At 38.9% G+C, this 26,823-nt stretch overlaps 2 protein-coding genes across 5 annotated transcripts in view; one reads left to right on the top strand and one right to left on the bottom strand.

The window, feature by feature from the left end:
- The first annotated feature begins 7,781 nt into the window (after nucleotides 1-7,781).
- Nucleotides 7,782-18,915, top strand: TTC14 (tetratricopeptide repeat domain 14). 3 transcript variants are annotated; one of them, XM_083848429.1, is made up of 12 exons: nucleotides 7,786-8,014; nucleotides 8,115-8,236; nucleotides 8,416-8,615; nucleotides 9,205-9,289; nucleotides 9,375-9,504; nucleotides 10,091-10,243; nucleotides 10,943-11,014; nucleotides 11,967-12,086; nucleotides 12,180-12,302; nucleotides 12,970-13,087; nucleotides 15,041-15,150; nucleotides 15,718-18,915. In XM_083848429.1, the coding sequence occupies exons 1-12, from the start codon at nucleotides 7,848-7,850 to the stop codon at nucleotides 16,673-16,675; spliced, it is 2,358 nt and encodes a 785-aa protein (XP_083704555.1). In that variant the 5' UTR covers nucleotides 7,786-7,847; the 3' UTR covers nucleotides 16,676-18,915. The 3 variants fall into 3 exon arrangements, with proteins under 3 accessions (XP_083704557.1, XP_083704556.1, XP_083704555.1); XM_083848431.1 differs by lacking the exon at nucleotides 15,718-18,915 and having other exon boundaries at nucleotides 7,782-8,014; nucleotides 13,760-15,289; XM_083848430.1 differs by lacking the exon at nucleotides 15,718-18,915 and having other exon boundaries at nucleotides 7,783-8,014; nucleotides 12,970-15,289.
- The window catches only part of CCDC39 (coiled-coil domain 39 molecular ruler complex subunit), a 21,906-nt gene continuing 12,040 nt past the window's right edge, over nucleotides 16,958-26,823 (bottom strand). For both annotated transcript variants that reach the window (XM_083848426.1, XM_083848425.1), the window contains exons 11-20: nucleotides 26,657-26,821; nucleotides 26,066-26,203; nucleotides 25,221-25,429; nucleotides 23,847-23,970; nucleotides 22,006-22,165; nucleotides 20,984-21,090; nucleotides 19,584-19,724; nucleotides 19,263-19,442; nucleotides 18,930-19,027; nucleotides 16,958-18,237 (exon numbers count right to left, since the gene is read on the bottom strand). In XM_083848426.1, the coding sequence (XP_083704552.1) occupies nucleotides 18,096-18,237; nucleotides 18,930-19,027; nucleotides 19,263-19,442; nucleotides 19,584-19,724; nucleotides 20,984-21,090; nucleotides 22,006-22,165; nucleotides 23,847-23,970; nucleotides 25,221-25,429; nucleotides 26,066-26,203; nucleotides 26,657-26,821 (1,464 nt within the window). In that variant the 3' untranslated portion in view covers nucleotides 16,958-18,095. The remainder of the gene's footprint in view (nucleotides 18,238-18,929; nucleotides 19,028-19,262; nucleotides 19,443-19,583; nucleotides 19,725-20,983; nucleotides 21,091-22,005; nucleotides 22,166-23,846; nucleotides 23,971-25,220; nucleotides 25,430-26,065; nucleotides 26,204-26,656; nucleotides 26,822-26,823) is intronic.

The raw sequence follows: 26,823 nt of genomic DNA, 5'->3' as shown, positions 1-26,823 counted from the left end.
GTTGTCTCCATTCCTGGAATATGATTCAATTGGTATGATACCTTTTAATGGAAGCCAAACGGTTATTTATTTCCTAAAGCTAGCAGAGAGTCAAGAAAAAAATCTAGGTCCAGCTTAACAAAAGGGCGAATGCTGAGTTAGAATAATGTGACTAACTGAACAGTAGAGATCACTGGTAGCTCCTAAGAAAAGGCATTCACTCAGAGTCTAGGAAAAGAAGCAATTCATCGTAATGAAACCTCCTGATTATGCCATGGATGTGCTCTGGTTGAGTTGTGAAAAAAGGATGGAAAGCAACTGGGAAACAGCTCATCTGGTCTTAAAAACTTGATGAAATACAACAAAAAAATGGATCCAACTGGGAAGAAATGCCAGCTAATCTATCTAGAAAAAAAAATCAAGATATACACATACATATTTACTGTGAGAGACAAATCTGGAGAGCAGTAATATGAAAGACCGAGAAATTGTTGGATTGTGTTCATATGGTGCCAAGACTGTTATGCCTTTATATTCACATTGTTATTAAATGTAAATAAAGTAAATAAAAACCTATGTAAGTATATCCCAAATCATATTTCAAATAATTTGAGGTGAGTACCAGGAGGTAGCACAAAACTATACCAATTTTCTGCTGGTTTTGTGTTCTAGGATAGGTGATGAGACGATTTTCATTGACAGGATCCTTTTAGTTTTCCATTGTGTTTTGCCCTGTAGAAGTGTCCTCTGTTTGTTGATTCTTTTATTTTATTTTATTTTATTTTATTTTATTTTATTTTATTTTATTTTATTTTATTTTATTTTATTTTATTTTATTTTATTGTGGGTTTTTTTTTTTTTTTGTACGCCTGGGGGCGAAGAATGACTCTAAGATGATTAACATGTTATTATTAAACTATGGCATACTCACTATCCCGTCAAGTGTCAGTGCATTTCATCAGCCCCCATCTGACTGCAGTTCCTGCGCTCAGCTCCCAGTAGCTTTCTGGGGTCCATGGAGGGCGTTTTTCACGGTCAGCTGCTGAATGTGACCCCTGTGACTTGCAAACAGTGTGAAGAAAACAAAGGTGAATAAACACTAGTAAGTCACCTCCCAAAATAATACTTTTTTGTTCTGTTTGGAGTAAACCTAAGGTGGCCTCCTCGCCCAGCTCAACCCCCTGCTGCCGCTGGCGGCCCTCGCTGCTCCGCGACACCTTGTCACTGCAGACTGCATGCCGCTGGGCGCTCAGCTAACTCAACTTGCTTTGGGGCTTGCGAACAAACTACGTGGACTTCCATAATGATTGCTGTCCGAGGTCCAGCATCGCACACAGCCAACAACTGAAGTCAATTTCTTAGGTAATGGAGCACTTTTCCCAAATGGCCGAGTGAGACTGAAGGTAGATAGAGATAGACTGTGAAGAGGTTTGTTCAAACTACAGTTCACCTGCTGATAGAGTTTAATTTCTACCATCCTGCTGCTGTGTCTCTTCAGCTGTGAGAGCCAATGTACAGGATGAGAGAACAGTGGCTTTCTCCCCTGAAAATTTCATTTGTTTTGGTTTTTTTTGGGTTTTGCCATGGAGCTGGCATTTAATCACTAAGATGTGTCATGCTGCTAAGCTGCATGACAGCTTGATGTACCAAAGGATGCTCCCCTCTGAAAATATAAACTATTTATGCTGTACATTTCTCTACCTAAGTATTTTATCCAGTAATGGCTTTTTTTTTTTTTTTCTCCAGCTAAATTACAAATAAGTGTCTGCATTGCACTTCTGGTATCAGTGAAGCTAAATAGCTCTTTTACTTTTATCTTACTCTATAATATAGTTTTCTTCTCTGTGATCATTATTTTAAAGCATGAAGGCAATAATATGTTTTCCCTGTGAAAAAAAAAAAAAAAAAAAGATTTTTATATCACACTACCCAAGCTGTCACTTTCTCTTGCTCTTTGTGGCTTCTAACACAGCCCTTGAAGAGCCCAAATGGCTGCTTCATCTCCCAGCTGCGTGAGATGCAATTTCTGAAGTAGAATACGGAGGGTTATGGCCCAACAGGAACCTTCTGCTGCTCCGAGTCTGCAATTACAATCTTAGACTTCTCATTATAGCCCTCCTGTTATACTTTAATACCTTGTTATATTTTAATATCTCCATTTGGCCCTACTGTAGACACTGTGTATCTTAATCTCATTTTCCCTGTCCCATATCTTCCACTTACTTGTTTTTTTGCTCTTTGTTGTTGTAGTTGTTGTTGTTTTGTTTTGGACAGCACTTTATTACAAGAGATTTCTCAGACTCTAGGTAGTTTTTGACCACCTGACCCTGTAAATTGTTTCCCAGCTGCCCATCGCTTACAAGAGGGCATTATTAGCCCTGGCTGGGGCAGGCTTTTCCTTTCTCTTGGTGCTCCATATCAAAAGGACATTTGGGGTATCAAGAGAAACCTGTCTCACATTTGGCAACTTCCAAACCTGCTCTGGATCGCAGGGCCCCCAAGGCTGTTTGGATGCAGTACTTTATTGGAACTCACTGCTTTTGAAGAAAAAATGTTCCTTGTATTTTTCAGAGCCGACAAGACATTTCAACCATGTTTGCTTGAAACGTTAGTTTTCAGGACCAACTTTCTCCTGGATTAGTGACCTTTTGTAAACTTCTGATTGTATATGTACTGTCTAGCATAAGCCAAGTCTCATGGCATTTTTGAAAGGACCACATTCTTTCCTTCTAAATATTCAAGTTAAGGAAACGTGTTGGATCTCTGATAAACTCTCGCTGTCAGTGAAGATGCAAATTAGAACTTGACCAGACTGAATTGTGCTTATTGGGATTTTGTTGCTGGCTTTTTATAGAGAGTAGGTTGACATTTTGTACAGATGGGAAATTTGGTTTTCTTTCTCCCACTTACTGTTCTCCTACACATGTACACACAGTCCCTCCTGTATAGAGTTGTCAGTTTTAGGAGGATCATATCATCACAATTACAAGGGGAGAGTTTTAAACACCAGTGTTTTACATTTATATGTTTATTCTGCACTCACAATCAACCAGGCACAGGGCTACGTCTGTAATTCGTTGTGACAGCAAACAATCCATTTGCATATGTAGGAACTTCATTTGTGGTACTAATTATCATACTGTCTTAGGGCAGAATTTTCAAAGGTATTTGCACACCTAATCTACTTATATGTTTTTGGAAACCTTGTTTGGCACCATTGTGTGACTTTAGCTGCCAAATCCCTTAAAAATAAAGAATTTGATATCAAGATGAATGGCTCTGCATTAGATTTGGAATGCAATATTAGAGGTTGTACTAGAAAAAACAAAAAAGAGAGAGAGAGAGAGACAGAGAGAAAAATTCTGGCTCATGCTGTATTTCTGACGTGGGTCTGGGTCTCTTCATTTCTAGTCCAAGTCAGTGATTTTTACCTGCGCATATACACACCTTTCTTTCACAGAAGTATTTTTTTGCATTTCTTATTTCCTTGTTTCTGTGTTAGATTTTATTTGCTTCAGACCTTCTGTTCCCTGTGATTATGTATTTCAGTTCAACTGCCTTATTAAGACAAGAAGCTGGAGAAAATCAACAGATGTTTATTATTTACATTTCAACAGCCGCAGCCAAACAGTGTCTGGATGTTAACACTTGATTGCACTGATGTGTAGTGATTAATGCTGTCCTAATTGTAGACAGCAATGCAAGCACAGAGAACTTAATGACTGATTTCTGACTTTCATGCTTGACCTGAAACCTGAACCCTTAAAATCTTCATCCAAATTTCATCAGAGGCACAAAATTTCCCATTAAAATCAATGGCAGTTGTGGCTGTCTCAGCCATTGTAACTTGTCCACAAAGCCAAAAGGCAACAGATTTTACTTTTGCCTGGTATTGAAGGAAAAAAAAAAAAAAGGAAACCTCTAATGATTAAAGTTATAAACCAAATAATTATAAATTTCAGTGCAGATATACTTTTTTTTGTTTTTATGGCATGTTAATTTTTCTGCATATCAGTCCAGCTTTCTGGATTTAACACTGTGAGGAATTCACAGAAAATGAAAATGTTTAAAGAAATAGATATCATATTAATGCATCAGTTTGGTGTTTCACGATTCCATACTGCGGTTTCAGTCTCTGCTTTTGCTTTTTGATTGGAAAGCCAAGCCTCTTCTGTCAGGAGACTAATGGGTGCCCTTATTACACGTGAAGGTCGCTATTCATGGCTGTTAGCTAGTGGAATTATACCATCCAGCTAATACGAGAATTAACTTCTTTTCTGTTTGCAAAAATATTTGTTTAATCACTGTATTTCTAGACAGTTCTTACAGGAAAGGAAAACTAATTGGGCATTATATCAGATCATCTCAGCTTATCAACTTTAATAGAAGTTTCACCTATTTAGGACAAAACTCAATTTTTGATACATTTTATTTGTTTCAAATAAAGCTATGTTCTTACACCAAATAGGAGCAAACATGGAGATAATCTGTAGTGAGAAGCTGCCAACTGTTTAACTCTTCATGAGTTAAGACAGCTTTTATTTTTTAAGAAAATAATTTCCAATATTTGTTAATTGCTCTTTAGTATTTATTGTGTATGCTGCACAAATGGAAGGTTAGAGAAACTGACTATGAGATACAGAAAGAGGGGATTTATTTTTTTTTTCTTTTTTTAACCAGGAACAGGAGAACTCCAATGGATTTACATTTTCAAAATACTTTAGGGACTTCTTTAAACTCCTTAGGAAGTTTCATATATGTCATGTGACAGTTTTGAAGGATGAGAATTGTGGTGAAAGAAATTTACAATGAAAATGTGAACACTGCTCTACTGGTGATGAGAGACTTAATAACTGAGAGCCATATGCTTGAAGTTAAAAATCTCGTAGCGCTTGCAGACTTGAGATCAAATATTGTTCTTGTATTTTGCTATGTGCTGGAACTCTAATTTGGGGTTGTAAGTAATGATCTATCTCCTGACTGAAAAGCTGCAGTGCTGACTGTAAGTTGTAATGGTTTACTCCAAAAACATGACGGCTCCCTCACTATAAAGCAGCAGATACCACCAGTCTGTGGAGTGAGAGGCTGGAAAGTTTGCAGAAAACACAGAAACCTGTCTGCACAGAGTACCTTCTGCCGAGTCCCTCGCATATCACAGGCATTTGCGCTGTAGGCAGTGTGTCTCGACATGTTGCATGCTGTACAGGTGGGTGTACGCATATTGTCTGTGTCATGATTATCACTCAATTGCCTGACTGGTGTTCCTGTCAAATAAGCAAACCTTTGCTCGTGACAGCCTGTTTTTTCACATGCAAGTGAAAAAATGTCAATGTCAATGTTTCCTTCAGTAATATTTTCAGTTTCACCTGAAACCTTCAAACCCTTGTCACTAATCTGCAGGCACAAAATGCCGCACCAAGCTCTCAAGCAGTAATCCCTGCAGCCGCACAAAGGCTCAGCGGTGCCACTGCCTGCAGAGTTTGACAGAAATTGCCAACAGTCACAGGGGGTTCTCAGCTGACATTTCTTAACTGTTATTTCTGTTGTATTCCAGCAGCGTCTAATTGTTCATTCAGAGCCTGGGCAGTTTCCACTGTCCATCTTTGCATAATTGTTACACAGGACCAAGTATTCTTTGTCTGCACATTGCAGATCTCCAAGAAATGTGAGAAGTGGAAAGGTCCATGGCACCACAAACGGGTGCTCAGGTTATCTCCAAGTCTCCATGTCACTGAAACCTTACTCTCCCTCGCAGACCATGCCAAAGTTAGATTCGGGAGGAACATGTTAAAAAGGGAAATGCTTGAATGTGCAGAGCCTGGGTAGAACAGCCACTCAGAGTTTGGTGTTGTGTTCACACCTCCTCCATCATAATTCGGTGCTTATGTCTGCAGACATAATGTGTTTCACAAAAGAGAGCTGCTAACTGGCTAGCAATTATTTTGCACCAAACTTCCCTTCACCACTCTTCAACTAAAATAGTCTATCGGGTATCGCATCATCTTTGAACAAAGCCTTTGTTGCCTCATAAATTATCAGAAATGCTGGGCAGCAGGACTGCTTTTGGCAGAGTTGTCCAAAAGCCACTCTGACAAAACAACTGGAAGTACAGCTCCTCACATTAGTTCTCATTAGTACCGTTCATTTCATCTTTCTTAGCCCAAAGAACATATTTGATTGCACATTTCACTCCTATTTGCAATAGGCTAAAATTTGCCTCAAATCTGTCCAACCTTTGCAGAAAAGAACATTTTGACAAGCATGATCTTGGAGGATCTAATCTTTTTGTCAGTGATAAAATGTGGCTGTTGACACAAAATCCTTTCCTCCATGCAATTTTCTTGTAAGCTTTACAACTGATATTGTATACCTGGGAACGTCTGAAAAGCAGCTCAACCTTGTTGCGTTCAAGCTGTGCTTACTGGAGTTTGATGAAAATCTGCTTAGTGTTTCACGTATCCGCTTTAAAATTCTATCACACCGATCGGTTTTGGGGTTGTTCAGGGGCCCTGCCACTGTGAGCTGGAGCCTGGGTTCAGAGGTAGCTTCGTGTAAAGTCACAGCTTTGTATTGTGAAGCTACAGGGTGCGTGATGGATCTCGGGAGCTGCCTTTTATCATGCGCTGTGCTAAACTGTCAGAAAATTGACATCAAACTCATTCGGACATTTCTGGTTTCGGAGTATCTGGAATGCTCCTCTTTGAGTAGGGCGATGTGTTGGCTTGTACCACTTGCTCCTGCAGGAACAGGACACCTCCTGCACACCCTTTGTTTGTGTAGAAAAAAAATCACCACTGAGAACATGAAGAGAGATTTTTAAGAGCACAGAGAATATCCACGCGGCATCCCATGAGAGGAAAGGACAACAAAGGCTTGTGAGTGCCCTGGGTGAGGTGGGGCCATGCACACAGGTTCTTATTTAGCAGCTGTCCTGCCCTGGCAAAGCTGTTTCTGAGGATGGAATGATGTGGCCTACGTCAGTGCTTTTGATCAAAGTAACTGCAGAATTTCTTGGGCCCAGGTAAAATGTAGTATAGTTGACTATATATTTTTTTGTTGTTGTTGTTGAAAAGAGCTTTCCAGAATCACTCTTTACAGCATTCTTTTGCTGACGTGCTGTCTCCTTGTCAGATGTCCCTGTTGATAGCAGCGGTAGCAAACAGGGAGCAACGATCACTTTACGTATGAAATTAACCCTTATGTTCAGGGGTAACGTGCTACACTGTGTGTTAACTTGATTTAAACCACTGAACTTCCTCAAGTGCACTTGATTTCTACTTGCAGAAGAAAATGTCTGGAAGGAAAGTCTGTAATTATAGGGGGTTCCGCCTTAGCGGCCTGGCGGCGTCCTGCCCCTTGTGCCCGGGGCAGAGGCGAAATTCCTGCACCGGGCTTCCCCTTACTCCTGCAACGCGGTGCCGAGCACGAGCCACCTGAACTGGGGACTAACTGCAGCCGGGAGAGGGCACCGCGTCCCCTCGGCCCCGGGGGGCCAGCACCCGAACACCTCCGGGCCCTGAGGGCTCTTCTCGGCCCCCGAGGGCTCCCCTGGCCCCACCGCCTCCCCTCAGGCGGCTGCCGCGGGGCGCAGCGGCCCCTGGCGGCCCGGGGCAGAGCCGCGGCTGTGACCGCCCGGCCGGGCACGGACTGGGGCCGTCTCTGGCCGCCTCCGCCCGTTTTTTATTCCGTGTCGGGCCGGCGGCACGGCGAGGGAACCTCACACAAGGCTCCCAACCGGGGGCACCTCCCCGGGTCCTCCAGCTCGTCAGGGGGCGCTGCGGCCGCCGCCCCCCTCCCCCGGCGCCTGCCCGCTGCCCCCTGCGGCCGTTCCGCTTCCGTGCGGGGCCGGGGCCGGGCCCGGGGCCGGGATGGAGCGGGATCTGCTCCGGCAGGCGCTGAACTACCACGGCCCCGCGCTGCTGTCGCTGCTCCGCGCCGAGCAGCACGACAACCCCGACTTCCGCGGCCTGCTGCCGCCGCCGGGGGCCGCCCCCGAGTCGCCCCGCGGGGGGGCGCCCCGCTCGCCGGCCGCATGGTGAGGGGGCCGGGGGGGTCCTGGGGGGGGGTCCCGGCGGGTCCCCAGGGGTTCCCCAGGGGGTCCCGGGTCGCCCTCAGCGCCTTCTCCTTCCCCGCAGGAGTGAGGTGACGGGCCTCGAGGCCGACATCCAGCGCTTCATCGCCCAGAAGGCCGACCTGCTCTTCGCGCAGTCCTGGCAGCCCAACGGCCCCATCGCCGAAAACATCGAGGAAGATGAAGGTGAGGGCCGGGGCTTAGGCGTTTGCTGGTGTGCCTTCTAGGCCAAGCTTAAACTTTTTGCTATAAACACACCGTATTTTAAAGTTGGCGTTTGGCTTTTTATTGTTATCATCAATTATTTGGTGTTCTCAGGTCGTGGCTCGGGCATTTTGTGACTGTGAACGTCTCGTGTGTTGCAGAGTGTTACGCTGTCATGCCTCCCCTGGAGCAGTTCATGGAGGTTCCTGGGGAGCTCCGGAGAGAATTATTTTTTCGAGACATCGAACGTGGCGACGTTGTGATTGGGAGGATTACCTCCATTCGTGAATTTGGCTTTTTCATGGTGTTGATGTGTCTGGGAAGTGGTTTCATACGGCAGATCGCAGACTTAGAAATCACTGTAAGATATGGCTTCGATTACTCTTTTATGGGTATGGGGTTGTGTCTTGCGTCTCATAACGGAGTGCTAGGAGTAAAGGCAAGCTGAGCTTTAAGATAGTGAATGCTAACAGAAGTTAAGGACAACTTGTGATTGTTTGCTCAGACAGCAAGCGCTTTCATTATGTCCCATACTCAAAACGTATTTCATGTGAGTTGGAAAGTTTGTCATTTATGGATGCATAGATTTTGATTTGAACCAGGCCATACATTTAATTTGACATACGTTAAAGATTAAACTGATCTTCTTAATTTTGGGGAGGGAAAAAAAAAACTTTGATTTTGTTTAAATGCTTTTAATTAATTATCTGTTAAGCATGAGGAAAACTGGGCTAGTCTGTTGGCTCCAATGTTGTTATTACATGCTTTACTTCAGAGGGGTAAGCGTTTCTGTATTTAAAAACATCTGTATGCATGTATTACAAGATAACTTTACATGTTGAAAGGTTGTTCTGCAGGTGAGACTGTGGGTTGATGGCAAAAACATGGAAAGTTCAGTGATGCGGGCTGCTTGCTTCTATTCACACGATTCTTCCTCGGCTCTGTTGTAGGCTCTTTGTCCATTGCGAGATGTGCCTCCTCAAAGCAACCACGGAGATCCTTTATCTTATTATCAAGCTGGAGACATTATTCGAGGCAAGTAGCCACAAACAGTGTCAGGAATTTGTCTCATTTTTGAGACAGTTCTGCCATTTTATGTTAACTTATATTGTTTCTGTAGCTGCAGTCAAGGATGTTGATCGTTACCACGAGAAGATCACGGTATCACTCTACAGCTCAGCTCTTCCACCAAATCTCTCTAGTACAACGCTAGGAGTAATCACCTCTGATGACTTGCCTCTACATTATAAGTAAGAACATGCTATTCAGTTTTACTAACTAGATATGTTCAGTGTGTCTGAAGTGTCTTTGATGGGCTGGCCTTTAAACTTGTCAGGGTTGTTTCTGATTTAATTAGATACCTACGTACATTTTATTGTTATTTGCTATCACATACTTTTTTCTAGATGTGTTGGGTGTGGTTGGTTTTTCAAAATCTGTTCCAAAATTTAAGAAAAGTAAAAAGCACAATGAGTTTATGTTCTCTAAATGCAAAACTTCAGGTATCTGTCATTGTGGGACTGGGCTAACAACAATAAACAGTAAGTTTAAATAAATAAATAAATAAAAGGACTTGAGAGACTGACATATTAAACTCTTAAGATTTCCCTTAGTAAAAAGAAGGACACAACTGTCTGTGCAATTTTTGAAAGCTTTCGTATGTCCTAGAGATGCCTAGGTTGGTGCCAGAATAGGCTTCAAAAGCTGTCTTAGGCTGAAGGAAATAAGCATTGCTTAAGTGGTGTGAGAATTTATGCTAATGAAAAGGACTAAATGTAAATATAGAATTGAGTGTAGTGTCCATGAGGTTTTATGTACATTGGTGCTTTTTTTAAGGCGAAGCATGGAAGTTGCTAATTCAGCAGAGACATTTGAAGAGGTTTTGCATCGTTCCCGAGGATTTGATAATCCATCGTTAATTGAATATTTAACAGAAAAACTAGGAATAAGTGAATCAAATCCACCATCATTGATGAGAAGTCTTCAAATGTAAGTCATTTTTACATTATTTCTTTCCTATGGCTTTGTGAAGGTTATTCTAATCTATTGAAATAGGCTTGTGAGTGAAAGTCCTGAACCACTTGATGCTTTTCTGAAACTTCAACTTGCATGATTGCAGCTATTGTGTCCCTAAACGTTTTTAAAAGCATACTCCTCTGGAGTAATAAATTTACATTCTGTTTCTTCAAATAAATAAGACACCTTATCAAACATCATGTCTAATATCAAGGTTTTATGAAGTTATTATTTAGATCTTGTCAACAACTTTGGATTGAAATGCAGGATGCTTAAGCTTTAATATGGCAGAAAACATAAGTTTATTCACAATGTTTATTGGAGTAATAGGTCTGTCCTTTAAGTTAAATGCTTATGCAATATATATATATATTTAGTGCTTATATATATGCAATGATTATTGTGGTCCTCCATATATTATGCCCCGAGGCAGGTGTGAATATGCTATATTTTTGTTAAATGTGCTGCAGCCATTCTGGTTCAATTCAGCTCCTTAAAACAGGCTGGGAAAATCAGGTGTCAGAAATATGAAAGAACATGCCCAGTTGTGGGAGAGTGGTAACGCATCCATAATAAATAATGTTTCAGCTTAATTCAAATGCATTACATATTGTAAGATTAATTTTGTACATTTACAAGTCAACTTGAGGGTTTTTTTTGTTTGTTTTAAAGGAAAAATATCGATGAAGAAGATTTTGCCCCAGCATTGAGGAAAAAGCAGTCTGCAGCTTGGGCCCTGAAATGGTACGTAGAACGCTATTTTCTTGTAAAGAGTTTATTGTAAGGTTAGACTAGGCTATGGCTTATATTTCTTGAAAGAAAATACACCTTGAACCATATGTTCCACAGCGCACACATGCTGAGATGTAACCAAGAAGGCCTGCTTGAAAGTAACCCTGACCGCCTAGTGGGTACACGATAAATGTATTTTGGGAGTCACTCTTCAAACTTTGTCACATTTAAGGGAGAATGTTTTTTAAAATAGCTGTAACATGCTCACCTATTGATGAGATCAGAGCAAGACTTGTGACCATACTGAGTACCCAACTTTTTCTCAATTAGTTGTTGAATGACTAAATACAGCTTGTCTTGCCATTTCATCTCAAGCTGTATGCTTTAGCAAATGCTCTTGCTGCCTTTGAAAAATCAAATGCATTTCTCTGGCTGCATTTGGAACAGCAGCTGGGAATGGGTGCTATTGCTTTTATGATATGCGTTGTATTTGTGATACAGAGTGGAGGATACAGAGGTAAGAGACTTTTTGTGCTAAGAGAGACGTATTTTTCCCAAGAATGTCAATATTTTGTGGAAAAACTTCTCTTGAATCTACCAGTTATGAAAAAATGGGAATTTCTGGTTTCTATGTCAGCAAAAGCAGTGTTTCTTAAAAACAATAGGGTTTTGCAACTTTAATTAATTACAGAAAAGGCTAATCATAATGGTAAATCTAATCTTTAATGAGAAGAGTGTCTAATGGAAGTTCTGAAATTCAATTTACATAATTTACCTTCCAATAACTTAATCTTTTTGGCAAATGCAAAATGCCCATATCACATTAATTTGAAATGTTAGCCTTAAGTACGTTATAACAAGATAAAGTTTTGTTATTGCTTGTTTGGAACCCTAATTTGTGAGTTACTGAGAGTACACAATCTGTAGGCTAACCATACATAGTATTTTTCTATTTTTTTTCCAGTGTGAAGGCTGGGGTTGATTATTTTAAGGTTGGGCGCCATGTGGAAGCCATGAATGAGTACAACAAGGCTTTGGAAATAGATCCACAGAATGTTGAAGCTTTGGTAGCCCGTGGAGCTCTGTAAGTCTGCTTGTTTCATTGTAAGTCTGCGGGTTTCTCACTTTATGAAAGATGAGCATCATTAAAATCCGTGCAACTTTTGTGTCATTCTAGGTATGCAACAAAAGGAAGTCTGAACAAAGCCATAAGTGATTTTGAAATTGCATTAGAAAACTGTCCTACCCACAGGAATGCCAGAAAATACCTTTGTCAGACACTTGTGGAAAGAGGCGGGCAGTAAGTGTTGGGGTTGTTTTTTTTGGCTGTTAACGGTTTTTCTTAAAACATTCTTTAATACGATCCGACTTAGGGCACAGATTGCCATCTGGCCTTCCTGGTGTGTGTGCGTTGGAAATGCTCCTGCTTGTGCAGATGGTTTAAACTTTCTACTCTGTCCTAGTTAAAATCCTTGCAAGATAGTTAAGATTTGATATCCTTTCCCTTGGTGAGTTACCAGGTTTGTGTGAAGTTTTGTGAAATGTCTGAAGATATTCCTATAAGAATATATATATATTACTATATATATGTATATATATATGTACTGCAAGAAAGTGTAACAAAATCATGTTCTATCACTCGTGTTCTGTTAAATATTTGTTAGCCACTGTAATACAAAACTTAGCTTCTGAATTTTCAGGGAGTAGATTTCTTAAGAACTGTGTTAAGAAGATACATAGTATATTTGAAACTGTAGAATTTCAATTCCAGAATATTATTTCTAATGATGACTAGGAGACAAAAATGCATCAAATACTATTTTATTTCTGTACTGAGATGGGCTAGGATGATAGGGTCTTGGAGGGATGCAGTGGCAGCGTTCTAGTGCAAGTAAGAAAGACTGTCCTAAAAAGAAACTGTCAAGTTCTGTCACTTAACTGTATATAAATTGTCATTTGAATGTTAGGTTGGAAGAGGAAGACAAACTACTGAATGCTGAGAGTTACTATAAAAAAGCCCTAAGCTTGGATGAGACTTTTCAGGAAGCAGAAGAGGCCTTAACGAAACTCCGTAAGCATATGCAGGTGATTCTTTACTTTCTCTTCATAATTCTGTTACAATAAATAACAAAAATCACATTAAATCTTTTGAACAGAGGGGCTTGAAGCTGATCGTTTGTCTTACTCTCTGCTTCCCTTCTCCACAATAATAAATCTTTTATAGTGAGCATTATGGCTGTACCTACCAGAAGAAAGGTACCTCTTAATGACTGCTGTTTTGAACAGGACAGTAAAGAAATGCCTAACAGTGGAGATGAGGAAAGAGGATAAAACCATTAGCCTTAGCTAAAGCATGGAGGAGAATATTCCATCACAAGAAGCATGATTATTAGTGTTACATATTCTGTGAGTAGAAACATGCAAAGTACAAAACCCTTAGGCAAGTCAAAAAGCATTGCGTGCCCTCATACCAGCAGGATGCTTCGCGTTTGGAAAAAGATAGAGTAACACCTGCCAAAGCTAACTCACAGAAAGATCGCAAGAGGGGAAACTAGTAGGTGATTTAAAGGAATACAGCAGGGCTGGAGGGCAGACAGTTTTGAATATATTAGCTTTCTTTTCTGGTGTCTTTTTTCTTTCTTCCCTTGCACACAGCATGTTTCCCAGGTGAGCCCTGGTGAGTCTCTGTGCTAATCTGTGTTGTCCTTTTTTTCCTTTTTCCTTTTATTTACCTCTTTTACTTGTATTGTCTTCCAGAGAGGATCAGCTTAAGATATAGCAATGAGGAACAGGCTTGTTGTGTTCTGTGCTTCTGCATATAAGGAAGTAAAGAGACTGAGGTAGATGCCTTACCTGATGCTTCTTCAGTTGGTGGAGCCATAATGCTGACAGATCATGTTGAAAGAAGGGAAAGAGGAGCTATGACAAGCTTTTTGATTAAAAACTGACTGAGCTATAGATAAAAACTGTTGTATGGTATTTGAGCACTATCCACATTTGGTTGCTTTAGAAAGATCCTGAAGTCTTTTCTAAAATGATGAAGAACATTTTCAGCAAGTAGTGATACTTTACCCTCCTTCAGAATTTTTCTGATATTCTCATTGATGCAGCAGATAAACACGATGCTAGCTTTTGTTCATTGGTTTGCATAGCCTTTTGTTCAATTAAGGATTTCCTCTAATCTGTCTGTTATGGCAACTGCTAAGTTTTGAAAACTATCATCTGGCTTTCTGCTTATTCTGAATAGAGCTACTATTTAGGACCGTAGATTGCAGAAATCTGATCTTTAAGAGACCTTAATAGTGTGTCTTTGAGGATTGTTCAGCTGATAATCAGACACTGTTGCATTTGTATGTATTTTAATATGTACGTCTGATAATATCACGGTTGTGCTAGAATGGCTGAAACAACACAAAAGTGAGTTTTCCTGTAATACTGATTATGTGTTTTTCTTCGATGCATTTTCTTCTGAATTGGACCGTTGCTGCTGTATCTGACATCTGGTGCTGCTCATCACCAACAAACCCTTGGAACATGATTTCTTACGTAAACTATGCGTCAAACTGGTTTGTGAAATTGTTACAAAATGGTTTGTATGCAAACATGGCCAACTTGAACACATTTTACAATGGGCTCTGCCATATTTTACTTGTAAACTACAATAACAATACTTTCCCTCAACTCTTTTTTCCTTTCCTCCTCTTTTCCCCATATTGCTAACGTTGTGGTTTTCCTGCATACACTATCTATACCTTTTGGGGTATATGCTTCACGGTGTGCTGGATCACGGGTACCACTGCAATGGCTGGCCAAATATATTTTTAATGGATAAAAACTGCAATATGGTCATTAACATAAACCTGATTATCACAACGGCCAATGCCAAACTTCTGAACAATATTAATTCTTGATCTGGGAATCCTGGTAAAACATCCTCGCTGTAATTATACATTTGGATGGGGCTGGGGACATGGGAAAAATACCTGCGTTAACACTTTCAATATAATTTTTTTTTTATGATGTTTGGGTTCAAAAAAGAAATCTTTGGAAATGAGGGAGAAGCAAGCTGCAAAAGAAGAGAGACAGAAAGAAAAGAGAATAGAAACAAGTGCAGAAAAATTGCGTAAGCTTTTAAAAGAAGAAAAAAGGTAACCTTGTTGTATTCAGTATACTGATTCTTGAGCCTATTAAGCCAGCATGTGAGCTTTTTTCATTAAAAAAAAAAAACACTGCAAACCAGTAAGTTATGAGCTGTTAAGGGGGCCATTTAAGTACTAGAATTTGTGATAGTTAAAGCACAAGTCAGGTAGCAGGTACAGACAAAGGATGATGCATAAAGATAAAGCAACACAATTCCATGGTTGTGTCCCAGTCACTTTCTTTTAACCTGGGCTGATGGTAAAATAAGCTCTAACATTAGCAGTTACTAAATTTTGCTATTAAGTCCTTATCTGCAATCTTAACTGTGTTACTGTCCCTGCATTAACCACTGAAAAGGCCTTAAGATGCCTTTCATAATACATTGTTCAGTGGATTCAATCTTAATTGTCCTGGTTAAGAAATGACATTTGAAATTGTCTTGCCAGGTCAGGCCCAATTTCCATTCATACTCTGCGGTCCAATCTCAGCCATACTATGGGAAGTACAGATTTACTTTCTACTTACAATTTTTGCCTGATTCTAAAGATTATCTCACAGGCTAATTACATTTTCAGGTTGAAGAAGAAAAGGAAAAGATCAACTTCCTCCTCTTCCTCCTCCTCTTCGTCCTCAAGTGACTCTTCGTCAGACATATCAATTTCTTCTTCCTCCTCTTCCTCTGATCACAAGAAACACAAGAAAAAGCATCGGCATAGATCAGAGTCTTCCCGTAGTTCCAAAAAACGCTCTTCTGGAGCTTCTTCACATTACAAAGATCAGGTTAGGAAAGAGGAGTGGTATTCACCTCCGGCTGATACCTCTGCCTCTTTCCTGAACCAAAGTTTTGAAATGGAAAAACTGCTGGAAAGGCAGGACAGCTTAGCGTGTCCAAAAACAGAGGTAAGAGAGAAAGACAGACACTGTTCTCTGTCGAGGACTTCAGGTGATGATGAAGACACTTTTGGAGGTAGGTCTGAAGATTCAAGAGATTCTTACAGTAGTTCCAGAACTCAGGCAAGTAGTAGCAAAAGTGAAAAATATCATAAAACGGACAGATTTTTCTCCAGTAGGAGGGGATATTCAGGTTCCTATTATAAGTCAGATGATAAAACCAGGACGCATTATTTTAGGAAGTCAGAAAGAGACATAGAGGGGAGAAGAGAACAGTTTAAAAAGCATGGCTCAGATCAAGACAGGTATTACATGTCTCCATCAGGGTCCGACTATTCTGGCAAGTCAATGGGGAAGTACAGATCATATTCTAGCACTTACTTTCACGAAGGTGATAAAAGTTACGGTAGTGATAGGCATGCATTAAGCCAGCATAGAAGTGAAAGTGGGTATAAGAGTAGGGAAAGGAGTCACGAAGAGTCTAATAAAACAGAGGAACCCAACAAGGAAACTTTAAATGGTGCAGAACAAACAGAAAGTGGTGTTAAAAGAAACCTGCCCCAGAACTTAGTTAACATATTCAATCAAATTGCTGAATTTGAGAGGGAAAAAGGAAGTAAGCAGAAGAAACAAAGTACATAAAATGATTTTCTGCTGGATGTAGTTAATTTTTATATTTCTCTTGAGGAAAAACAAATGCTCTTGAAATACATATGAAAAGCGACAAGCAGAATTTGTTTCATCTTGCAGAATGTCAGGCTTCTTAAGGTAAAGATTGTGTGGTAGAAAGACGTGCAAGGATATCTTATGTAAAATATCAGTTATTATTTAAAATCAAGGTTTCCTGTGCTCTTAACTTAGGATGTTCCTGTACAATATTCTTTGTGTAATGGGGTGAAATTGTTTGATTCTCTTGGAGTGTAGTTAGTTGTGTAACTTACATCAAATATGCACTTTAAAGCAGGTATTTCTCTTTTTTTTTTTTCCCCCTTCTTCCCCTGGGGTACAATTGACTGTTAACTATTTTTGTATCAAACTTTAACTTCCAGGTATTGAAGGGGAATAAGTAAATGACACTCATATTCCATCAATGTATATAGCTCATTTCATCATTAAATTTTCTTAATTTTGTGTCTTGGTTTTGTTTATGTTGCTGGGATGTTTGATGCTGGTGCACTGGTTATATATGCTGCGTAAGTGAACTGAGCCCCCCATCACCTGTGAGAAAGCACATATATTATATTATTTAAGCACATCAAACACATTCCCTGTTGTTAAAAAAAAACAAAAACAAAACCCCTGAAGTAACAGCTAACATCTGGCTGACTATACAATACCCATCTCAAAGTTTTCAGAATAATTCCTAATATGTCAGTTGCCAAAAAGGTACTGTGTAATTTTGCAAAGTAGTACAGTTTTACTGACTTTAATTTTATATTGTCATCATCTTTTGTTTAAGATATGATCTGAAATGACCATTTGTTTAAAAGTCAAGGTTGACATGGAACCAAAGTGTAAATACTACTACCCAGGTTTTTGCAAGTGCTCAGTATTGCTGTTAAGGAGGGAAAATACTTAAAAACTAAGATCTTTGTTACGAGGGTTAATCTTGTTGCTTCTTTTACATCATTACGGCCCCTACTCTAGCTTTTGCAAGTACAGAATAAGCATACTGTGGTCAGCTGACTACTTGGGACTACCTTACCTGTTTAAGCTTTGAGGCAGCAGTAATTTTACTAAAATTAAGGGTAGTTAACTATATCAAAGCCATTTTCATTAAGAATGTGAATGAAGGGTTTCTGAAGGGTTTTGCAGATCTTTTGTTATCCAACAGCAAAAGAATAAAGTAATTTAAAGATTAATTTATTATGTAAAACATGTTTAAACTAAATAATATATTGCATACTTTAGATGGAAGTTAAAACGTGTTTCAGATAGAAGTGCTATGATTGCTAGTAGACCTGTATCAATTAAGCTGCAACTTAACCAATTTAGAAGCCTTAAATAGTGTAAAGCCTTCACTGTCACCTTCAGAAGATTACTTAGGACTTCTTTCTTGGTTTTAACTGTCAGAGTTGCTAGTTCTACTGGATGGCTGTGAACTGGAAGCAGCTGCTTCTGCAGGAGTGTCGAGAGAGAGGCTCAGGTCTATGACTTTGAGCAATGAAGTTTGACTAGAGCCTGAACTTGTGCTTCTGGAGGATCTGAAAGACAAAAATTGACTCATCAGTATACAGAAACATTATTTTAAAACTGGGGGTGGAGCTTCTAAATGGTGGCTTAAACTAAAGCCCCCCAGCACCAGTGTTTGTTCTAGGCAAATCCGCTACAAAAATCTTTGTAGTCATTGCCATGGTTTAAGTAACCTGGGGGAATGTTGTTAGATCACAGCTGATTCAGTATGTTTCAAGTAGTACTGTTAGTCAAATGTATGATGAACAGAGGAAAAAGGTATCAATAAAGTAGTGTGTGTGTATATATATATATATCTTCCCTAATTAAATAGGAAAGGGCGTTCACAAAATTAAGTGCAAAGTTCGGCTGGAAGTCAAACTTGTGCGTTCATAATGTAAAACCCTTTTAAAATGAGAGGACAACATAATTCTTTTGTAGTTACTGTTTTATTTTAAACTGTGATGGATACTGAAGAAAACTTAATTGTGTGCTAAACAAACAAAAAAAACAACTAGTAGACTTAAAGGAGGGAGAGTATAGGTAGAAACATTTTAATAGTGTTCAGTAAGCAGAAGCAAGAGTGAGGAATGCTATCATGTAAGGAATAGTTTTGTTCATCTAAGCTTTAAATTAAAATCAAAACCAAATGGCTATTCGTGTCATGTCCATCCCTCCCCCCCCAAAAAAAAAAAAAAAACAACAAAACACTGCTAGCACTTACCTGCTAGAAGCTAGTGAGCTTTGTAAGCTTTGGGTGGATGGTGATCGGGAACTTTGACTACCACCAACAGAAGCAATTGCAGGCAGCTCTAAATTGAACTAGAAAATTTGAGGGGAAAAAAGTTAAAAATGGTTGTATGATGGACTGGGCAGATCAGGAGAGTTTATAGTATTTTGTATCTGAAGGTACATTGAAAGCAGATGAGCACTTTTTTTGCTGTTTTCCGATAAGTATACTTTATCATTGAATTAAGGATTTGCCCTTGAAAGACACTTTATCAGTAGACTTCAGTTATCAGTCAAAATTTTGGTGGCAGTTAACCAGAAAGCTCACCTGGCGAAAGTACTTTTGAAAGGATGTAGTTAAATCAGGATTTGCTTCTAGAACATCAGCTAACACTTTGTTGATGGTTTTGTTGAAGTTTTTCAAGGCACGAAGATCGATGTCTCTTTCTTCCTGTGTTTCTGTTTTAGTTTTCTTTAGAGATTGAATTTCTCTGGATAGCCTGGAACACTTTTAACATAAATAAGTGTAAAACATGCTATGAAAATGCAGCACTCTTAAAGAAACCTGCTGAGTTTAAATTCTGTGGTTTTAACTATACTGCTGTTTATCACTATAAAGTTAGAAATCATCATTAATCAACATACAGACCTGTTTTATAACCCTTTCTAGTTTTGGCTTCTGTTCTTCTACGTCTTTGTTCAGCTGTAATATAACAGTTTGTTTTTCCTTCTTTTGCTCTTGGAATAAGGCCTCCTGCTTCAGTAGTATATCCAAATTTTTTTCCATGCTCTGCAAATTCATTTGAATAATTGTTTTTAATTTATAAAATAGTTCTGATATTGTTCAATTTTTATATTACTTAGGAGCAATAACAGATCCTCTTGACAATTTGTTTATAAATGTAGCTCAAGCAATTAGTACTCACGATAACACGACTATGCCTGTCAGACTGTTCAATGGATAAATACCTGGATAAAGAGCACTAAGCTATTTCAATACATTAACACTGACTTTAAAGGTACTAATAATGAAATTACAGGTACGTGTTTTCAGATGGAGCTGTGAGCTGTGTCTACAAAGGATTTATGTGGCATAGTACTGAACATTGCAGTGCCTAACTTTCCAGTGCGACCTATCCTAAGAAAAATGTTATTCATTTGTTTCTTGTGAGAAGATTGCATACTTTTGACTAGTGTGAATAAAATCAGCTCTATAAGGGTGGCTCTGTTTTTTTAAATAAATAAAAAGGTAGGAAAGGGGATGTTTTAAACACCTCATTATACCCTAGGGCTTATTCCCTGCTGAGGATAGGTGTCCCTCTTCTTCAATCTCAGGGATGTTATTTCTTAAGTAAGGTCTATGTCCTGTGGTAGAATGATCAAAAAGAATGTTTGCTGACCTGTGTGTAGCAATCCAGGGCCTAGAATAATCATGTGGGATATATATTAAAGTTAAGTGTTGTTATTTCATAAGGGCCAAGTGTGCTTTTTGATTACAAGGGGAGCCAAGAATGAGTCCCTGATGTGGAGACTGAACTCAGGTTATCCCTTTTCTGCATTTAGTGCTCAACCTGCTGAGAGTCACCTTGCTTTCTCTTTTTTGGTAAACCATAATACTGTGTACACAAACTGGAACATCCTTAATACTAAATTAAAAAAAAATGCTAGGGAAGACCGTATGTGTAGATTTCAAATAATGCAGTACTGGACAGGATGATACAGTACACTATACAAAAATACAACTGCTTTCTTGGATGCCACATGGAACATCTGCCATTGTGAACGTGGGATTTCAAAACTTCAAGGTGTACCTGACTAAACAGCCTGGAGTTTCATTGTGACTTGAGGAAATTCAGATAAACACTTAAATGATTTTTGAAAAGAGATGTAGAGCCTTCTAAAAAAAAAATGTATCCATTGATACAAACTATATGATGTAAAAGAGAATGCGGAAAATATTGTTCCAGAATGTTCTATGCTTTCAATGTGACGGTTTGTGTGGCAACATCCTTCAGCCTTGTCTAACTGGGACTTTTGCTTGTATTTTACCTGGAGGTTTTCCTGAAGTTCCTTGATCTGTCTTCGTTTATATCTGTATTTTTCATCAGCAGCCCTTTTCTCCTCTTCTAGTTTCAACTTTTCTTCATACTCTTCACCTGTGATCCCAGCAAAGAGGCAAAGTTGACACTGAGCAAGTACTGTATACAACTCAATTTTCATTTTAAAATAAGTTGCACTTTAAAGTAACTGCATCACGGAGTGTTACTGTATTACTGTTACAGTATGTTCCAAATCACTGTGGAAAAAGTAACTGGCTTCATGAAAGATAATGACTTTAAAGCCAGTTTCCAGGAGCCAAAAAAAAGCACGGAAGTTGCCTTTGGCACTGTTTTCTAGCCTTACATTTATGTAGTTGCTCATGGTGATGCTTTTTATAAGCTAAATAAAGTTCCACTGAAGGAGAGCAAGCAACAGATGAAGATATTTTGCAGAATTTTGAGAGAGTTCCATCATCCAAACATTTGTAGCTAGGTAGTCTATTTAATTTTAAATTGCTAACACTACCTGAAAACAGTGCAGTTTCTCTTGTTTTTCCTCATCACCTCCCCAGGTTACTTCTTTTTCCCTCCTCTTCCATGCAAAAATCAGGTATAACTGTGGCTAGTGTGTCAGCATCACTGGAGCGCACGTAACGCTGGCTGTTAACGCTGTTACTGGCTGTAACAGCTGCCACTGGAAGCAGCCTGCTTGCCCTGTGTTGTGATCAAGCTAGCTCGGTCTACACCAAAAGCTGAGCAGTGGCACAGCTTGTTCTGCTTCCAGAATTTGAATTAGTAGTGTGAGATGCAGTACTGCAGAGAAAGTAGTGCTTTTTGTACTGTGCAGTATTATACACCAGTCTTGTATATTTCAGTGGGCCTTCCTTTCTCCCAGTAATGACTTTTCCCAGTAATTTGTTGAGTCTCTGGCTGTGATTCATTATTTTGTGCCACTGAATTTCCCCACTGTATACCAGAGCTATACCATCATCCGTAACTCGTACACCAAATAGCAATTTACATTTTACATACTTGTCTCAGTGACTTCTTTGAAAGAGTTTCGGTAATTGCTGTTGCAGTTATTAAGTATGCGCAGAGTGTTTTCCAGAGCTACAATTTCATTTTCAGCTTTGCAGATCTTTGCATCTAAATCATCACCTTCACGTTGAAGGGCCTCCTTTTCCTGTGCAGCCTGAAAATAAAACTGATACTTGAGGTGACTGAATACGTACTGAAAACATTAGGACAATTATAGATTAAAAAATACATTCAACATTTAGTGTTTAAAATCTGTGGTAGATGTTGGGGTTATTGATGTCATCAGGATTGGACTGAGATTTGTGTTACAAGGTAACTGGCAAGAGTAGTTGTTTACAATACTGGAATTTGGATGCACATAATGGGACCCAATGTGATTCATCCCAGGGTACTGAAAGAGCCGGCTGATGTCATTGCGAGACGTCTTAATTATTTTTCAACAGTCTTGGGAATCTGGAGAAGTCCCAGTCAACTGGAAGCTGGCAAATGTTGTCCTCGTTTTCAAGAAGGGTAAGATAGAAGACCCTGTTAATTACAGGCTCATTGGTCTTGCTTTGGTGCCTGGTAACATTATGGAGATTATTCTGGGAGTTACTGAAAAAAGACCTGTTTATATGACCAACTAATGGGTGACAAAGTAACCCAGTAGGTTCATCAAGGGAAGCCAGCAGATGTAGTCTTTTTGGATTTCAGCAAAGCTTTTGATACTGTTTCTCACAGTATCCTTATGGACAAAGTGTCCAGCCAACAGCTAGACAAGTATCCATTCCATTAGGTAAACAATTGGCGGACAGGTTGAGCTCAAAGGGTTATAATAAAAGGGGTTACATCAGCCTGGTGGCCAGTCACCAGTGGCGTTCCATTACAGTTATCTGTCTCTGTACCTAAGCTCAGTATCTAACAGTGCCCATGGTGGGTACAAAGCACTTTCCATGCTTTGCACTGTGTGTATCAGCTTCACATGTGTTTACCAACAAAATCCAAGAAACAGTTGAGACTGTACATGATATAAAGCCACCAAGTGAGTGTTAAAAGTCATCTTGATTGCCTGCGAATTATCCACTTGAAAGTCTTTGTTCATTTGCTTAGTGAGACTTAACAGAAACAACCTGCTCGCAAAAGGACATACTTTCTATAGTCCCTCAGAAAAATCTGATAAGGTGAAAATCTCTCTCCGAAGTTGCGGAGGGTATACCCCGAGTGACCATGAGGTATTTACTGAAAGCTTTTTGCTGTGCTGCATATCTCACAGTAACAGAAATAACATCATTTAAAACCTTAACACTTAAAAATCAGAAAAGGATGGACTGCAGAGCCAATATACCAGCTGGAAGCATTTTGCTTCAAGAGCAGAACAGAATTTCTGGAGATCAAAAATAATAATTCTTTCCACAATCAGAATCATTACGGAGAGATATTTTTTTTTCAATGAAAAGCTGAAGTATGCATATTTGATTGATATGTAAAAGGGGGAACTTGGCATTCCTTAAAGTTTAAATGCCATATAATGAAATAAATACCTAATTCTGAATGCTGCCTATGACAAAGACTGTAATAAACTTGTTTGCAGTTGTTGGATTACCAGGACATGACCAGTACTTCTTGTGTCTTTAAAATTCATGAGCACTGAAGTGAAAATTTTTGAACTATTCAAAATTAAGTCTGCTGACATTAGGACTGACCACAGATTCATCTGAAACTGCTGTATTACTTAAAACAGACAAAGTTAAGCAGTCGGCAAGGAGGTTGTCTTAGTTATTTGAATGGAGCCCAGGGAAATCTGTAACTTAAATACTTGAATTATAATGAATTATAACATAATGTTAATAAAATACCTTAATTACATAGTAGGTCTGGGTTTTCTCCTCTTCTCCTTCAGGTGGCATCATGACAACAGTAAGAACTTCATATCTGCATCTCAGTTTATCGATTTTATTTAGACGATCTTGAAATTCAGCACTGATGTATTTTGTGGAAAAATAAATGGGTTGAGAAAATGTTTGTCTAGTAGTGTTTTTTGGGCAGTTCTTGCTATAGCAGTCTAAATTACTGGTGTTACTCCAGCAGTCTGTCCGTCTACTAGGATGCAGGCAAGGCAGCAGTTGTGCTGCTCCTAATTTTTGATGCTTTCTGTGTTCTAGACACAGGTTTTCTGGTTACCTACAGTTCTATTACAGTTCTAAAATGAGACGTTTATTTTCATGTTCTAGATCAGCGTATCATGAGAGGCTGCCCCACAGAACTCCCTGAATATATCTAAAGGTTTGGCATTTAAATGCTACAGCTGTACAAGCTGCCCCCTGCTGATGCTTTCTCAATATTGCCACTACTAGACGAGCATAAGCAACAGCAGGCAATAACCCCAAATCAAATTACATGGAAATATCAATTAGCTGTGTAATTATCAAAGGAAAAAAAAAAAACATACAAAAAATCCAGTCTGCACTCTCAGTGAGCAGTTATCTTTAGTCACACTAAATCACCCTAATTTCCTATTGTGTGGGGTGTGGTTAGCAGAGGAGTGAAAAAAAGCCTGCCAGACTTCACCAGTTTGGTTGTTGAGCATTGATTTGGGGGCTAGATATAGGTATTGGTATTTCAGAGCTAAAGCCTGTCCCAAATACTTCACAATGATTATTACAGAAGGGAAAAGTGATCTTTATGTAGTTGCTTTATAAGAGGGTGTCTCCCATATCATAATACATGGGCAAGAAATAAGACATACATACTTCAGCAGGTTTTTAATTAATCTTCACTAACAGAATAAACAGTAATCTCTTGTTCACCAGTAATAATGGACGGTAAAGACTGAGAAATTGCCTAGTGGTTAAAGCTGCAAGCTGGTTTTCAGAGAAAAATTGCTTGGTAGCCTCAACTGTCTTACTATATGACTTAGAAGAAGATGTACTTCACCCTCAATTCCTCTAAATGGTATAACTGGGTAAAATGCTTCTCTTTTTAAACAAGTTCCCATGTAAAGGTACTTGATAATTTTATTTTTTTTTAGCAACTGTTAATTTAAAAACAAACAAAAAAACTACAAGCTGTGTTTTGTTTGTTTGTTTGTTTGTTTTTAAATTACACTGAAGATGAAAGAACTGGAGGATGATTTTTTAGGGCTTTTAGGGAAACATCTTACAGTACGTTTTAAGTTTTATTGCTGGTTTTGAGTTGCTGCAACAGAGATTTTTAAAATAAAGAATAATTACCTTATGCGTTGCCGTTCCTGATCCACAAGTCTGATTTGGGAATCCAGCATTGCCTTATGAACCTTAATTTCCTCGGTTCTTTCTGCTATGGCTTTGTTTATCTCCAATTTTTGTTTTTCCAGTGTTAGAACTTTCTCTGTCTTATTACACAGGGTATCTTGAAGACGTTTCAATTCTAGTTTTAGGAGATTATCTTCAATCATCATCTCCTAACAAATGCCAAAAAGGTCTCAAAATAAGAAAGCATCATTTTTAATTAAGGTATAAGAGTTAATAAGATTTTTTTTTTTTTAAATATATAAAGCTTCTATTGTGTTATCCTTTATATATACACAACTGTAAGGGTCATTTTGCTCTGTATGTAAGAGGTTCTTAGTTTCTCATTTGCTAACAGTTTGCATGGGTAGTGCTTATGGGTAGATAGCTTCCTGAGTGATTTTATTCAAATTCAGACTGAGTTGTGGGTTGTTAGACTTTTCCATCTACAACTTTCAGTTTAGCATTATGAATGGTAAGAATGTAACAGATGGTTTCAAAGAAATTAAGCAGACCTTACCAGGAACTTACTGAAGTCGTTAATATCTGACTTGAGTTATTGCAATCATCCTAGAATATGTTCTAGATTCTGTAGGTCTACAGGTCATATTGTTATATGAGCAAACTTGTATGTACCAAAGCTCATTTAAAGCCGTAAGTAATACATTCATTAGCATGCAAACACTTTTAATCATAAAAAAAATCGGTTAAGGATTCCAAACTCTGTAACCTTCCCCCCCCCCCCCCCAATACAACAAATACAACAAAAAAACAGCCCGTGTTAGAAAAATTGCAAAGTAATACTGTACCTGCTTAATGGCTTTAGCTTTTTTTAACTCTTGGTCTGATTTCTCATTGAAAAGATTTAGTTCATTTATCTTGATCATCAGACCATTTGCTTCTTCTCCACTCTTTTCCATTGCTCTCTTGATGAACTGGACATCACTCTGTTTCCAAGTAAATTATATTTAATTTATTTCATTAAATGCAGGTTACACCAAAACCTACCAGTTAATTTTTGAATTTTTATATATATATATAAATATATTTTTAAGTGCTAGGCCCAGGAATCATCATCTTTTGTCCGTATTCTGTTGTGCAAGCAGTGCCAAGAGCACTGCAGTCCTGGCGTAGAGTGCTGTTGCAGTGTTAATGTCATTGCTTGTTTTATTCGGAGTCCAGTCATTGTTATTTGTGCAATATAGATCTTTCAGCCAGCAAAGCAATACTAATATACTCATGTATTTTGGTCTATGTAAAAAAATCACTTGGCATGTCTGACCAGGACTTTGATATTTTTAGTTCATCTTGATAAAACCACCTGACTTTGATAATACTCCAGCCTTGGGAACATCATTTCTAGCTATTACACAGTCAACCTGATGTTCTAAGGAAGTTACCTGAAGTTTCTTATGCTGTGCATGTAAAACATCACATGTGTTTTTCTTTTCTTCTAAGGTTTTCTTAAGTTCAGCAATTTTTGCTTCCAAAACTTGTTTTTCTTCTGCATTAACCTCCCCTTCTAACCGTGACAGCCGTCTCTGCACTTGCTGAATATAAAAATCCT

This window comes from Anser anser (genome assembly GCF_964211835.1).
Source record: "Anser anser genome assembly, chromosome: 9".
NCBI classification, from domain to species: Eukaryota; Metazoa; Chordata; class Aves; order Anseriformes; family Anatidae; genus Anser; species Anser anser.
This window is presented reverse-complemented; position numbering and strand designations above follow the sequence as displayed.